The 16,766-nt window shown below is 39.2% G+C and overlaps 1 protein-coding gene across 2 annotated transcripts in view; it reads right to left on the reverse strand.

Annotated features, from left to right (window-relative positions):
- LOC139770514 (guanine nucleotide exchange factor for Rab-3A) overlaps window positions 1–16,766 on the reverse strand; it is a 28,150-nt gene that overhangs the window by 3,292 nt on the left and 8,092 nt on the right. The window contains exons 1-5 of one of the 2 annotated variants that reach the window (XM_071702518.1): window positions 8,787–9,326; window positions 2,139–2,510; window positions 1,169–1,466; window positions 756–1,004; window positions 246–484 (exon numbers count right to left, since the gene is read on the reverse strand). In XM_071702518.1, coding sequence (XP_071558619.1) covers window positions 246–484; window positions 756–1,004; window positions 1,169–1,466; window positions 2,139–2,473 — 1,121 coding nt within the window. In that variant the 5' untranslated portion in view covers window positions 2,474–2,510; window positions 8,787–9,326. Of the gene's footprint in view, window positions 1–245; window positions 485–755; window positions 1,005–1,168; window positions 1,467–2,138; window positions 2,511–8,786; window positions 9,327–16,766 lie in introns of those variants that run through there. The other variant, XM_071702519.1, reaches the window with a different exon arrangement.

Here is a 16,766-nt window from a genome sequence, read left to right on the forward strand (position 1 = left end):
GTTATTTCTAATTTTTATTCCGTATTTTTAAACATTTTTATTTTTATTTTAAAATCGACAAAATACATTGTAAACTACAGTCCTTTCTAGTACTTTGTAACACGTAAGAATACTTGTTCGAAATCGACAAGCAATGTAGAAATGTATAGATATTATAAAATATTGTTTAAATTTATTATTTCCATATTCAAGAAGCACTCGGCAGTTTTAAAAACTTATAAATCTAATAGAAAATTGTCCATTACCTTCGGTGTTTTTTCGTAAAAAGTCCCTGCTGACTGTCCTCCCCATTGCTAACGCGTCCCTTCGTGTCGATTTGAGGATGCAAATGGGGATTGGGCCTTGACGGTGTAGATGTGAGCACCAAAGTTTTCAAAGCCGCTACTTCGGCTGCGAGCACTTCCGATTTCATTCGGCTCTCCTCCAGGAGACGCTCCGCCGTCGCCTGACGTACATTAGCTTCTCGAACCATGTTATGTGCCTCCTGAATATACATTTTATAAATAATCTAATATTCTTTACAAAATTTATTTAATTTCTTTGCAAAATTATATCTAATACACTTTGGTAAAATATCATTAAACGCATTAATTCAAATCCGAGACATCAGAGATTACGTTTTTCTTCTGTTAAGTCTTTGACAACTTCTGAAACTCTATATAAACATTATATAATTTTTTTTTTAATATTTTAACATTATACTTTTTTAATTAAATTTCTATACTTTTGTAACAAGTAAGAAATTGGTGACTAACTTGAAAGAGGCTGGCAGTGAGGTCCTCGAGCTCAGTCTCTACATCCTGCCTGATCCGCGAGAGTCTTGCCACTTCCTCGTCCTTTAATTTTAATTCTTCATGAGCCCTTTTAAGTTCCTCCTGTAACTTCGCCACTGCGTGTTCCTTCACCTCAGCCACTGCTCTTTCCCATTGCAGGGTAGTAGGCGATGGCGGGCCGTTGGTTTTTTTAGGAGTACCCAGTAATTCTTGCTTTGATGGTTCTTTCGGCTGAAATAATTTTCAAAAACATCACGTAAGTATTAGTAAAATTTATATTTCTAATATAATCTATATTCAACGCATATATATACTTATAGTTATTATTTTTATATTAATTTCTTATTTCTATGAGATGTCTTATCAAAATCTGATAAACCGAAGACTGAAATTACCGGCGTATCTTTAGGAAGGGAGGGTCTCTTCGATGATTCAGGAGAATTGTCCTTCTTCGAGTCGGCCGTATCGGCTTTCTCATCGCTGGCTTTTCCCGCAGACTCAGCTTCATTCAACCTAAAATCCAAAGGTTTCGCACGTTGAGCTTGAGATTCCGAGACTTCCAGCTCGTGAGATTTCAGCTTTTCGCAGGGCTTCACGGGCTTCTTCTCTTCCGATGGATTTCGATGTCGCGACAGGACACCTTGCAATTTTTCGTTGTACGTGAACAGTGGAGCGGTTTTGGTTGAGCTGGAACTAAAATATGCAAATCTCATTATAATTATTATAACTGGCAGTCTCGAACATCGATTGAAAATCTTGAATATGACACTCGTGCAGTTTTTTACGCAAAAAAGAGAATTTTACAGTCGCAGCAAAACCATCGCTGTTGCAATATTCGATGAAAGGGTGACTAAACTTCGTTACCAATTATTGGATATTATAGTTAAATCTTTTTTTTTTAATAGAATATATTTTTTTGTTGATTGTAAGTCAATCTCTCAATTAGAAACACGGATTTGCTGCTACAACAAATCAGTTTAGGAAATACATTTTGTAGCGAAATAATCTCTGCTTTGATGGGGTGAAACAAGAATTAATTTGTTATTGTAACAAAATGCTTCTCATGTATAATAAGCAATTAAAATTTGTTATAATAGAATAAAATACGTCAATCTTCTTTGTGCAACACACATATGAATTTCAATTCTTTGTTTAAATTGATATAAATTATTAATACAGAATATATTAATATTAATTTTTAATATTATATATTACTAAATGAATTTAATATTTATTAATTGAAATAAAGATTCCATCGCAATAAGTTCTATACATTTTATCAAGCGCCCATCCAAAAAGTTAATTAAATATCTACTTCGTAAGGAAGAGATTTCGATAGGAAAGTAGGAAAAAATCAATACACACCTATCATCTAGGAACTTGGTGTCGTCCTCGTCGAATAGACTAGTGGGCTCTTCATCCTCGTCCTCGCGTTTCGTAGCATATCCAAAGAGATCCGTAGCTGCCCTCGCGAGGTCCGATTTAAGAATAGGATGTGGTGGATGTAGCGTGGCGCAATCAGTCTCATCCGTGTACAGCTCATCCTCGTCCGTGGTGTATTCCTCATCGCCAGTGGTTCCGGTACTCCCAGCTCTTCTGTGCTTCGTCGTGAGCGGTCGATAGGCGTATTCATTCGAACCGGAAACCGACTCGTTGGACTCCATTGACTCGGGCTGCTGCTGCTCCTGGACTTCCTTCATGGCGCCTCACTGTGACCGGATGTAGTCTTCAAGCTTGCTACAACATTTGATACCTCGATTACTTCAGGAGTAAAATTTTCCTTTTATTTTATCATGGAGAGAGAGAATGCGCTCTATCTTTTATATTCCTTTTAGAAACGCTTCAATATTTACGAATATTAATACTATAAATCCATCTTGCGAAAAATAATAAATTTTGTGATCTAACGTTAAGCAATCGATAAATTCCATTAAGACAAATAATTGTAAAGGAAATAAATGTCCAAATTAATAGAAAAAAGATTGTAAAAAAATATATGGATAAAATAATATTTTTTTATCTTTAAAAAGTTGAATGTATGAAATATACCTTGAGTGATTAATTATATTCTTACTTAATACACAATTTTTATTATTACTGTTCGCAAAATGGTGTTTATTGAATTTTCTTGCTGACAATATGTTTGTGATATACAATTGTGCGATTTGTAAAAAAATTGGCGGAGATCTGGCTTGTGCTAGAAACTATGCGAAAATCTTTGTTTTATAAATAACTCGCGAATTCCATGCATTCCTCGCATGTGAAGGGATGGGCATTAGCACGGACATGCGTGTTACACGCATATGTCTCTATACTTATTATGTAAACATACCGCAGAAAATTTAAGCTTATTAACACTCCGGCCACGTCAATTAAGCCTATTACTCGCCACGATCATTACGCAATCGCCGTAAACTTTATACGTGCGAAAATTTAACTGGCAACGGCTAAATTTAGCGTCTCGCTCTTTAATAAAAGATCGCCGCGTAGTGTTAATTGTTTTAATTATATTTATCAAATCAGGTTAAATAAATACGAAATACTGCGCGTTACGCATTCAGGCACGAGACTGGTATGGAATCCTATTTTTACCGAATTATCTCTCCTGACACTGTTTCGTCTAACTACTCTAATAACTTCCAACTACTCTAATGCTTGCAGATACAATACAACTTGAGATAATGAAAAGGAACGAACGCGCGCTATCGTGTTGCACGCATATCCTTACGTCATCCTCCCATATCGTGCACGTGATACTTAAAAGGATATATCCACTCACACACCCTTCTGTAAATCAGGAACAATTAGGAAACTCGGCGAGTCTCCGTTCTCGTCGCAGATCGTTAATATAACTTGTCTCAGGTGACACTGAAAACGCGACGATGATATCGTTCTAATTAAACGTAAGTATGTTATTAATTCTATCGTTGAATCTCCGATGGATATAATGCTAATTAAAACTCCCGACTGTGTTAATAATACGCTCAATACGTTTTAAAAGGTAAACCGTTTTTTTTTCCCCCGGTAATTCAGAATATGGGTAAACTTCCGACTCTCTTAATTCCGCGGAATAGCGCTAATTGGCGTGTAAAGTATGCGGAAGAGCACTTTACAACTCAATTTGCATACACTCATCCAGTTGCTTCCATCGCTGCAAGAGGTCTATTATTTTCTGAGTCTGTGAATTTTGAAATTATTCAGTCACGAAACGGCGACACACGGATAGTGAATTCGTTATGATGTCATTTTACTACAAATCTTTACGATCGCCAATTAAAATATTGTACGCGATTTCAACGTATGTACCTCGCTTGTTTCTTCGTTTTCTTACACGACAGTGATAGGTGCTGATAGACAGACCATAATTTCTGCGATCGGAGACGCGGGACGACGCTAATGACTCGTCCGATATTCGAGGATATCGCGAGGATTGTTTTCTGCGTATTCTCACGAGGCAGGCCGTTAACAATGTAACAGGCGGTACCGCGGGATCCACGAAGATGATTTCCTTGGAGGCTATATAAGGGACGCGCGGGGGATTGCGTCACGGTTAAATCGTGATCGCGCGAGAAGGCGGCGAGTGCATGGTACAGCCGGGCACACGCTATGCTTCTCTCTCTCTCTCTCTCTCTTTCTCTCGAATATCATCGCGGGACAGAACCACGCGATAAGCGTAAACCAAGGACGTAGTGTTTTTTATTTTTATTACTGAGAAGATTCCAAATCGTTTTTAAAATTAAAGAAGCAATACATATTGGTATTCAAATACAAAAATTTAAGCTGCATCCTGTCTCCAATTAGCTCGATTTTATCAATTTTTTCATTATATAGGTATACAAGTCAGCAATAGAAATTGCAAAAGCGTAGAGGAAATACGTGCAGATCGGCATCATGTGTTCGTATTTATAATTTAATAAGCAACGAGCACATGGAAGCCCGACATCTGATCTGTTTCGCGTTAGTGAAAGCGTTAGTGAAGGTAATCCTGCGGCTAATTAACACGAAAGGGATTAGGGGGTGCGATTATAACATTCAGAGAGGAAACATCGCGTTTCCTGCGAGAAACGCCAGGGTCCGCGATACTCCCTGGGTATACAGTCCTGGCCTTGCGCGCTCTCTCTCTCACGGCTCGCGTGTGCTAGTTAGCGTAACGTACACGCGAGTTCTGAATTGACAGCATCTCGATGGTGTGGGTGCGTGTGTGCGTTTACCGTTTCGAGCGTGTGTAAGCCGCGTGCGACCGCGTACCAGTCGCAGACACGTTCTATGAACGGCGCACCATGACAGACGCGGCAGCGAAGGATAGGACTGTGCCTGCCACGCTTTCATTCGTTTGCCGAATGTGTTCCGAGCGAGAAAAAAACCTTCTATTTCGATGTGAGATCATCGGGGATAAGAACACGAGAAGCAGAAGTTGGAACCTCGATGTAACTTCGCTGAATTCAGGTTTCTATTCGCGATAAAAGTCGCGGCGATTTAAAGTCCTCTCTCGCTCGTAAAACTTTCTTGAGATTTAATTTTTGAAATCATACCGGTTTGAATTATTGGTTGCTCGGGGCAAGTTTCTCGGGGATAGCGAGTCAGAATTTTCGAATAAACTTCGCGTGGGTAACAGCAAAAAAAATGCCAGATATAAGTCTTGACTTATCTCCTCATATAGTCCTCATATGCCGCAGTATGTTCTCACCTGATTTCCTATCTTAACTCTTCTATCCGTTCTTCTATCGAGTATAATGTTTTATTCATGAGATAAATCCTAGTTATTGAATAAATATACTTGCTCTCTTTCTCACTTTACAATCGACGAAGAGAAAAAAGAAAACAGTACAAGTTTTACACGAATAAGTTACAATTCTTTGTTGAAGCTAGTCAGACTCTTGTGATCTAAACAGATGTGTCTATAAAAACAAGATACAGCGAGATTCAATTTCACAGTGTAACAATAAAGTACAAGGTGAAGTAATAATCCGAAAAATTGATAGCTAGAGAATCGATCGTGCAAGCTTGTCAATCAATGGATCAAGGTTTCAAATAATACCGGTGTAATATTAAAGATACTTCTGCCTTGGGAATTATATAGCCAATAGACCTCAATTCGTATGACCTAGATGCATGTAAGAGGGACGTAATTTAATTTCTCGCTCAGTGTAGTCATGCCTATTAGTAGTTAAGCCTATTAACGAAATTCGCAGTATGAAATTTCCGATTTACCTAATTATCATTTATTCTTATTTTCTACTATATTTAGCATTGTAATATAATCATGTAACCCACCTATCTCAAGTTCGCGGAATCTAGCACGAAATGTGTTATTCTAATTAAAGTTATTCACGAAAAAGAAAGATAATTAAAATTCTTTCGTAAAAAGATAAGTGCGTAGGAAGTCGCAGGAACATAATGCATTTTGCCATCGTGATGGCATTCTCTGATACAATATAACGTCGTCAGAATTGCTGCCGAAGCGGGTGTGCGAGTGTGTGCAAAAAAATTTAGAGGCGAAATCGAAGCGTGTCGTTTTACACGCCGTTGCGCGATTTGACAGTTCGGGCAGGTGCGTCTTAATCTCGTCGCGCGTCTTCTTTCGTACTGAATAATTATCCGTACGTTGATTGCGAGAGACACATATAACTCCACCGCTGATACACATGTAACCTTCAGCGCGCGAAGTATATACATAGCTGCACCTTTCTTTATTGATAACGTATGGAGTTCGGGACCGATTTGCACAATTCGCGCAGCATTTATCGCGTGACGCACGACGTGCGTAATGCCATTATTTTGCTTTTTTTCCGTACACAGCACGACAAACACGTTTTCACGAGTGCACACCGCGCTGAGTGTACTCTTTTTGTTATTCTGTGATTCATAGATCGCCGCGGCACGGAAGCTACAATATAGAACTATTGTGTAGCTTCCTATTGTAGGATTGACACACCGCGTATTATAAATGATAGAGACAATGGCACGGGGTTAATCCAGCAGTGTTTCATTTCGCACCCTATAATACCTGGTGTGGTTGACTAACAGTATATCGGCTCACCGAGTAATTCATATGACATTCATATCCTCGAGATGAGCCACGCTTGCGAGAGCAATGATGCATAATTCAACGTAAGCAACAATGATAACGGGAATAATACGAGACATAAAATTTTCAGTTCTTTGCTAATGCATTGACTAATGCAAATTTACTCTATTCTTATATTATACAATATGGCGTATATACAAAATAAAAGAATATGTGTACGTGTGTGTAAAATTCAAAATATAAACAGAAAATATATATCATAATATATTGTGATGAAATTCATGACAGGAATAATAACTAAAGAAAAAGAAAGGGCTTCAAATCAACACAGAGAAATCATGCTTAACTTTTCCAACACTTGACCTTTGAAAAAGAGGCTGCCAAAGGTAGGTAGAAAGACAGAATGCTTATGCAAGGTGAATATATATATAAAGGCCACAACGATGATACGGCTAACAACATAACTATAGCAGGAGAATTACGAGGAGACGAGAATATGAAAAGAAATGTAGAAGTTGTTTCCCACGTATGTCAGGACAATGCATCCGCTACTAAATCAACATTAACGATGCCTGCGGAACCTACAAAACATCTCGAAGGTCGTAATGTTCTATCTAGATATGCGAATTGAAGATCTGCGAATGCCCTAGTTCTTATTAGACGAACTAATCGAATTTGTGATATATGATAATTGAGCTTCTCGCAAATTGAAGCTACAAATATATATAGTAGTAATTGAAGATATAAAATGGTCGTTTGGTTTTCTAACTTTTTAATATTTACTTTAAAATCTTATTCACTTTATTCCATATCAAATTTAATTTTTTTATTGCAATTCATCACTCAATTCATCAATCAAATTAATCACAATTTAATGAAAGTTTATTAATTTTGATTGGAATTGCTTTATTAATATTATTGGATTAAATATTTATTCGATATATTCGGAAGCACATACCGTAACCTGTCATACGTATATTTCGATCGAGCAATTATTTACGGCAAAACCCACATTTTACCTCGCCGCAACGACGGCGTTCACCGCAATCGGTTATTCAACGATTACAAGGCTTACGTATAGAACAAAATCGGAAGTGCGTTATCGCGCGACCAATCTCTGGTTTCCATTTGATAACGAAGCACCTGCTCAACACACAATGCGATCCCAAACAGATATATACCTCGAAATAGGACGAGCGGAGGAACCAGCGAAACGGGAGCGAATAAATCGCGCGTATCCAGTGATTAAAATGTCCAGCAGCAATACGTATATTTAAAACGTGTGTCGACTCATCCCTATATCTCTCCTTTCTCCCTGTCGATACTTTTCAAATACTCTAAATCATCGTCCGGCAACGAGAGAACGCTGCGTTGCGTATTTCACTCCGCTTGACGCAATTTCAATCCGCGGCGACGCAAATGGAAAAAAATATTCCGGGAAAGTGCGCCGGAGTAATTTTCTACGATACGCTCCGTCAATCAAACCGCCCGGCCAATCTCGGAGCGAATTGCTATCGAGAGTCGAAGGTCGGGTTTCGCCAGATTCGACGTTTGACGCAAATTACGAGCGACTGGGGAAAAACTGAAATTAATATACGCGCATAATATATACGGCTCCCTTTCGAAAAATATGTGCCTGTATACCGATTCTTCCCCCACGTTGATCGCAATAAATAAAATTACGATCGGCAATAGCATTGAATGCCAAGCAAAATCCAATTTACGCTCCTCTGACGCACGATCAACGCAAAGGTCGAACAATCGCGATTCTATCCGCGTACTGCTCGCACGATTACATTTCTCTCGTAAAACTAGAATCGGGGAGACTCGTGTCGCGCAGGTACGACAGGTGCGAGATGAGAATCAGGTTCTCGTGCGGTTATGCTAAAAAGAAACGTCAGGCGCGGAAAATCTAAGAAATGTCAGCCGATATTGCTAGAAGCAGAAGCCGAAGTGACAGCCGAGTGTCCGGCAGGGCGACCTACCTGTCAGGTGAAATTTTCTCGTGGCGCGTTCCGAAATCGGCGACATTCGTCACGTCGGTTCGCGTGGTGGAATATGGATAACGATCGATCACGACGCGGACGTCGCGAATGCGAAGTCAACGATAGACAAAGGCAAAACTGGTCGAACAGTGAGTCACTGAATCCGCGCTTCGCGGCAGTTCGGCGCGGACTGAACCTGCTATACTCTCCCACTCACTCTCTCTCTTTCTCGCCCTCGGAGTCTGCCAATGATCTCTCCCCCCCTTCGGCATCGCCGCGATCATCATCCTCCTCGCCGTACATCATCAACCTGCTGTGGCGATCCAAGAGGAATTACGTTGTGCAACCACCACCAACTGCGGTGCACGAGTGGTGGTGTCGTATATAATAGAGCGTTTCTCAAATAGAATCGTAGAGCGAATTGAAGACTCGAACGCAAGAATGAGGAAGTTCGCAATTTGCAATTTTAGACACGACATCACGTTCGAGTCAAGCTCTAAAAATCGTGTATTTATCTCGTTGAGTTCTTCGATTCTTTAACCTTGACTAAATCGTTACACAAGAAAAACGCGTAGTAAAAAAAAATCATTTTTAAATACCATTTACTGTCCATGCTGGTAATCTAATAACAATATTTCTGTGTGAATTTTGTACACTCTTTTCCAAACTCAATAAACTGCGCGTCGATCTTTTGTCTTTAAAACACAGCTCTTTGTTGGAACAATACTTAAATCGATAATCGATTTCACTTTTTGATGCTAATAAACATCCTTATTAAATCACTGTAAAGAATTTATTGCGAGAAGTATGACCCCAGCCAGGGTTCGAACCTGGACCTCCCTACATTATCATCGATTATTCGCATCTTGTAGAAAAGATCATCGACAGCTATCCGGTTCCACTTGCATCACGGATCGTCTTCAGCTTTTTTTCAGAGATCGTCTTTTTCTACTTGTTCGAGTAACACTCGCCGGCCGTCTGTTTCTACTCGCGGAACGACAAGCACGCCATTGACTGGCCGGATCTTTGTCTGGCGGTCCGTCGGTTAGCTGCGCATTTTCGCTTATATATTTGCATTGAATGTGACTCTCCTTACATGGATCCCCATTCCCGACCACTTGTCCGCTTGATAGCTCTCCCTCCCACGCGAGATTTTCGATAATAATAATATCCCTCTCCCGTACCTATCAATGTTCAGTGTGCCTCGAGTAGGCCAACTAGCTGGAACGTTAATTATAGCGTCCGTAATTGAGTTTGATAGGGCTCAATGAGATAAGTGTGACCCTTGATGCGCGGCGGCCCCTCTGTACTACGTCTGGGAGTAATAACACTAACCATCTACTGGTTTCTTCCTACGTGCGTATCTGCTATTAAAGTCATCCGACGTAATTTCCTTTTTCCAGGAAGTACGAAAATAGTTATTCCTGCTATAAGTTTATGTCGTAATCAATCATCTCCCCACCAGCAGGATTAGCTTTGTTGACACCAAATAATAGAAGGATTTTATTCGATCTCTCATTCGTGTGCGAATTTCTAAACGGGCGCCTTTACTTTGTAGCACAATTAGAGCTGGAAGCAACATTAAAAGCTTTTATCGTACCTCCCGGACGATTCTATCCGCTTGCAACGTGAATGTAACTGAAAACTCTTCTTACAACGCAACCGCGTTGTATTGTTCGTTGCGTTGTGCTGCAATTCCGCTGCTAAACAAACGTCAGCTTCGTGAAATCTCAGCTGTATCCTGCCCCGAGGCCGATAATAAAACTTCACCCGCCAATATAAAATTTATCGTAGCGTTCTTAATCTGTTATTTACAAATCGAGTTATTATCGAAGTTCTAATTGTTTGTTTCGAAAGAACTGACGCAAAAATAAATGGAACAACTCTGAAAAGAGGTGTTTGTTGGGGAAGAACATTTTTGTTTTCTTCTCTGTAAAATTTAGCCAATTTTTCAAAGAGAAATTTTGCTATTAATATTTAATAATTAAACCGTTAAATACAAAACATGGAAAAATTTTAAGAATAATGATTTTTTACAAACAAGAGACCAGGAAAAATTCAGATCTTTTTACGAGTTATTTTCGATGGTATGCTTTTAAGGAATTAAATGTTTTTATAAAGAAAACAAAGGCGAGGAACCTTACCAGAAAATTCTTTTCATGTCACAATTGCAGAACGATTCAAGGTTTTTAAATGCCTTTTAAATGTCAGTTACCGCAAACAAGAACTAATGTCGAGAAATTTTTTAAGACGTTTAAGAAATTCGAAGGAACCCTGAAAGTCACTATTCTTTGCGATCCACTCACACACTTATACGTCACATCTAGATGTATAGCGCGCGTGAGACGTTATTCTCGGCTATTTGCGTGCGATTTCGTCACTTTCTGCGCCGATTTCACCTTGTCGAACAAATACGCAAACATACATGCGGATATACGAAATGGCTTAGAGAATGCGACGTGATGGAATTCGCAAATAAAATTTTTATCGAAAAACATTTTCAAATTTTGCTGAACTCTAGGGAATATTTATCGCGCAACGCCCCCGCAATAAAGTTTCAAAAATTCATATTTTGAGGTAAACTACGCGGCGTCTGAGTTGCCATTAATATTTCAACAGCGGCTGCTGTCTATTAAATTACATCTTTCAATATTCACTATGCTGTGCAACGTCGAAATTCCGGACGATGGAAAACATAGTTTTAATAAAATTCTGTTCTATACATTTTTTTCTTTTCTATTAAGCTCAAAGAAGTCACAATTTGTAACAAAAATATACTGTTATAAAGTTTGCGTATTTTCTATTTGCTTTAAAGTAAATAGTTTTATATTTCAAATTGTAAAAATTTATTTTTAGATGTTTGCAGACGTATGAATAAATGTTTTCATATATCTATAATTCTTTTTCATATATCTATATTTCAGTGTTATCGATATCGTAAAACGCCGCATGTAAGTTGCACAAGAAGAAATAAATTTCTCTTGTATGACACAGGACATTATGAATGAATGATTAAGCAAATGTATAACAGGCTAACGTTTTACGTTGAGATCTTCCTGTGCCAACCATCAATTATCTGACTATTCATGTCAAATCAAGTCTCTTTTATCAAATAAAAATTCTCAAGATTCTCGAATTAAGTGCGATACAAGTGTATGCAAACTTATAAAAAATATATTGATGGAATTTATTTTGAGGCGTAAGACAAAAATTAATTAGATCATTGAATTCTTGCAAAAATCACGTAATGTCGTTGAAAGGAACGGCTTGACAAGCAATCACTTATATAGCCGCATATATCCCTTTATTACCTATATTAAATCAGCAGACTGAGCAATTATCGATCTCGCGGACGTTTCCAACCCTAATTTTTCCCAACTTTCACTTTGCTATATGAGCCGGCATAATCGTGCGTAAACAGGGGTCGGAAAGGGAACAAGACGGAGTACTCTATCCCTCGTGTAGTTTCCCAAGCTTATTTTTAAACGTGCAGTCGATGCACCTAGGCCTGCGCCAGCGTCTCGTTGCAGGAATTCCATACGCATACACGATATTACATACGTCGCGTATAGGTATACCTATATGTCTATACCTTCGCGACAGTATCGCGCAGATCATGTGTAGATACGTGCTCTCACGTTCCCCTCGGGCCGTGACCCGACTGCGCACGAGCCGTGGTGAATTCCATCGTGCAAAAGGGCCGGGGCCCCACGTAGAAGCCGATGCACGTGTGATGCGGAGTCGCGTTGTTAGATGGGTCACAAAGAGCAACTGCCCAGACAATGGGCCGGCGTTATAATGGGTTCGTTATTTTATTATAGCGGCGTCGCGTCTATCGACGTCAACGAACTCACGTAAGGTACTTCACTCCGTATACAGCGAGCCACAAAAGTATTTGTATACAATTCAATTTACGATTTCACGCACGTCACATATCTACAGAAGAGAAAATATGGAATACTTTTATTGATAGAGATATATGATCAACTTTCTTAAATCAAATTACGAATTTATTACGTATATTTTAGTTTGTAAAGGCCGAAGGAAATAAAAAATAATGGACAAAATTACATAGACATTATATATGTATATAAGATATTGTAAAATTGATGGGAAATAAGTTGTTTGTTGCAGATTACTCTTCGTTAAATTTTTCTCAGCGAAAACATCACGAAAAGCCCTATTGTTTAGGTCACAATTCAAATATCGATTTCAGAAACTAAGCTGCAAAACAAGATTTTATTCAAATTATATACGTCAGAAATGATATATTATTATTCATTCATGTTTTTCAAGTGTAATTCACGAAAAACTGTTCATTTTTAACGTGGAAACTCGACAGCTTCCCTGAGAGAAAAAGACTAACGCTGTATGTTCGTTTCCGACATTTTGTATAATGTAACGTTATGAAAAATAGCAAAAAATATCTTCAAGGTACACCGACTTATGTACGGTGCATTACATTGCACATATGATACACTGGTTTAAAGATCATATAGATCGATTGGAATAAATTCCTCTGAGAAAGTGCACTCAAGCGGATCTATTCCGCTTCAAAGAGCGTAAACGCCATACGGCGCACGAGATTCCACACGCGCAACCGTGGGATCGTAACACGTCCTCGTAAGATAGTTCTTGAAATCGCGTAATTGCCTTTGATTTATGCAGCATTAACCGGAACTGTCTGTAAGACTTCGCGGTCTGAGTTAAACATAACTATCAGATGTAGGATAGAACACAGAATCTAACACTATTAATTATACAACTTATCACATTTACGAATATAAATTGAGAATATATTTGCGATAAATAAATTATTCTTAATTAACTGATCATAATATATTATCTCGAATGGGCGAATATGATCCAGAAATTTTTGGGTCAACAACTCTCAATATACCATCATTAGTTTCATAATTGCATTAAAATTTATGTCGATATTATCAATACAAAATTATCAAACGTGATAATTCTAATCGAAAGAATAATTGTGGTTCCGCAGTGCTCGATATTTTTCGAATGTTCGATGTGGAATTAACAAAAACACTTCTTTTATGTCGAATAATATTTTTCTACGATCGAAGAAAATATCAACAGAAAAATAACGCCATGAATTGTCGAGGATCAATTTATTAACTCGCAATACCTAGCTTCGTTCCAGCGACATAAAGTCTCGATCTGTAGTGGTACAAGACAAATATCTAAAAGCTTCAGAGATATATCACGAACACGCGCCGCTTCCGACTGGATGCGATAAAACTTGTGAGATTTATGCAGCCAACAGTATCCTCTCTAATGTTGTAGTCGCGGTTTTTAGTTATCTCCACGGCGCGAACGCATGACGTTGCACGTGCACACATATGTAGCACGCATTCACTTTATCTCGAACGGGATATAGGGATGCGCACCTTGCAAAGGAATCTCTGCAAAGCTATACTGAAATTGAAATGGAATCTACAACCGTAGCAATCTAATTGGGCGATAAAAACCCATAAACTCGTACAGCATAATAAAAGCAGTATGAGATGCTTCGGAATGGAAAGCGTCGTCGGATGTATCTATCGCATAGCTCGTTTTCTTTCAAGAAAGACGCTTTCAAGAAATACATTTTTATTTTTTATTACTTAACTTTGTTATCTTAATATACCGCAGTATTTTAAAATATTAACAGAAATTATTCATTGATTGATTTGAAACTAAACTTCTCCAAGACTTTCTATAATACACTATATCTCGAACGGGATAGGGATGCGCACCTTGCAAAGGAATCTCTGCAAAGCTATACTGAAATTGAAATGGAATCTACAACTATACATACTATAATAAATTCTGTATAAAATGAGAAAATTGTAGATGTAAAAAATAATGTTAAAAATATAGTAATATTCAAATTTTATTCGGAAGAAATTGATTTCAAATAAATTAAAAAACACATCTCCGCTTATCAATTTCTTCCTCTTTTCTATTTTCTTTTACATAAGTATGACTCTCTGAAAGGAAATGACTCGCATTGCGATCGACGATTTTCAGCTTTCCAAACTTTATGCTGATCGACGGAGAATGTTCAGGTCCAAGTGTAAGATTATCTAAATTTATACGTACGCGACCTGGTTAAATAAATGACGGGTGCACCGACGTGAAATCGTGATCGGATGCTTCAGGGCTGCCTCGAGGGCAGGGATCGCCCCGTCCTCGACGTCTTCCCGGTGCCGTCGAACCGGCGCGGACCGGAATCCAGCAGAAACCGGTACGACGGGTTCCACGGTCGACGGGTACCCCGGCCGATGCGCGCGCGGTGCACGACTTCCCGTACTTCTAACTCATAAACGAGACAGCCCTCGTGTACTTGCTCGTAAAAATTCTTACGGCGATCGTGGGCGCTACTCGTCGAGCGCGCTAACGCGAATACACGTGCGTGCATCCTTCACTCAACCCGGGCACTCCAGCCCAAGCGATCCCGCTTATTAACCCATTGGATCCATCGTGTTACCGTCCATGAACGGGTTGTAACTTTCCTTCGCGTGAATGTAGGAAGTAGGTTTTTTTTTTAAGTGGATAAAGTATTATATCATAACGGAAAAGTCTGCGTGAATGCGAAATGAAAGAAGACTAGTAATTAGCGCGCGCAATAGAATAGTGGGAGTAATACCGAAATGCGAGCTGATGTCGGCCAAAAGTTCGATGTTGGGACTCAAACGTTAATAATTATAAAACAACGCAATGGGAATCATAATCTTCTCTTTCTATTTTAATCATTCAATAAGAAAATGTTACGATATTAATGAAAAAGCAAAAATTAATTGATTTAATCAGTTAATGCAAGAGGCTGACTTGTCATTAAACTGAATCACGTAAATGCGTTTATTATTGCGCCAATAAAACAATTGCGGTTCATGTAAAGAATAGAAAAGAATAAGAAAGAAGATGCGTTAATATAGAGTGCAGTAATGCCAAGGAAAAACTCGTAACGGGGTTACACACCATGCGGAAGTAGAATAAATATATCTGCAACGCCAGTGGAAGAAGTGATTAGTTCCGCTTATCTAACTAACGACCGGTTTGCGCTCGAATGATACATTTGGAAATTCCTACTTCAATTAAAGCGCATTGCGCGTATTGTATATACACCGCGGTATATTAAAAGTTATGCACGTATTTAATTACTTTGATAAAGGAATGCACGCGCGTTGCACAAATCCCCGTCACGTGCCCCTCCCGTTCGTGCTTCAAAAAGCGGGAACGCCGCGTACATATGTACAGCTGGGGACTAAAAGCCTTTTAACATTAATTGTAATCATCGTTCCAATAACCAGCGTTCCAAAACCAGGTTTTCCGTCGGATCGCTTTATAAACGCAAGCACGTTGACTTTATTGATTAAAAAAAAAAACGTGAACGCAAGGACGCATCGAGCCTTTATTACGCGCAACGTATGATAATTACGTGCACTTCATCATCGATTCCGTCGTCCGTGCGATTCCGTTATCGTCAACAATCCACGGCGGGAGAGCCCCGGCGCGGAGACCGGTTTCTCTCACACGACCGGTTTTCGAAAATTGCAACGTGGACGTAAAACCGGTTGACGGAACAAAACACAATCGCGGATCGTAATCACTTTTTTTGCCCCCGATGAAAAGTGAATGAACAGCGTCCTGAGGAACAGAGCGTCCGCGAGAAGTCCGCCGCTCAACCCGCGCGTTCGCGGTAAGAAACTTCGGGGCTCGGACTGGTAACTGTAATTGCTTAATTACCGCAAAGCGTCGGCACGAGATGCAATTAACTCTTTCTCTCTCTCTCCCTCTCTCTTTTCCCTTCCGGATGCTCGAATAGGTATACAAAGCGAATTAATTGGACATCGGCGTGCACACATCGTGTGCACGCGCCTCTCCATTGTGTTCTCATCCCACTTTTTATCCATTATGCAGCCGCTGGTACGTGCCGCGTCGCGAGTTTTCGTGATTACAACAGACGCCTGACTCTTT

Source organism: Temnothorax nylanderi, unplaced genomic scaffold (assembly GCF_030848795.1).
Source record: "Temnothorax nylanderi isolate EJ_2023f unplaced genomic scaffold, tnyl_v1.0 TNYL_tig0030_pilon, whole genome shotgun sequence".
NCBI lineage: Eukaryota > Metazoa > Arthropoda > Insecta > Hymenoptera > Formicidae > Temnothorax > Temnothorax nylanderi.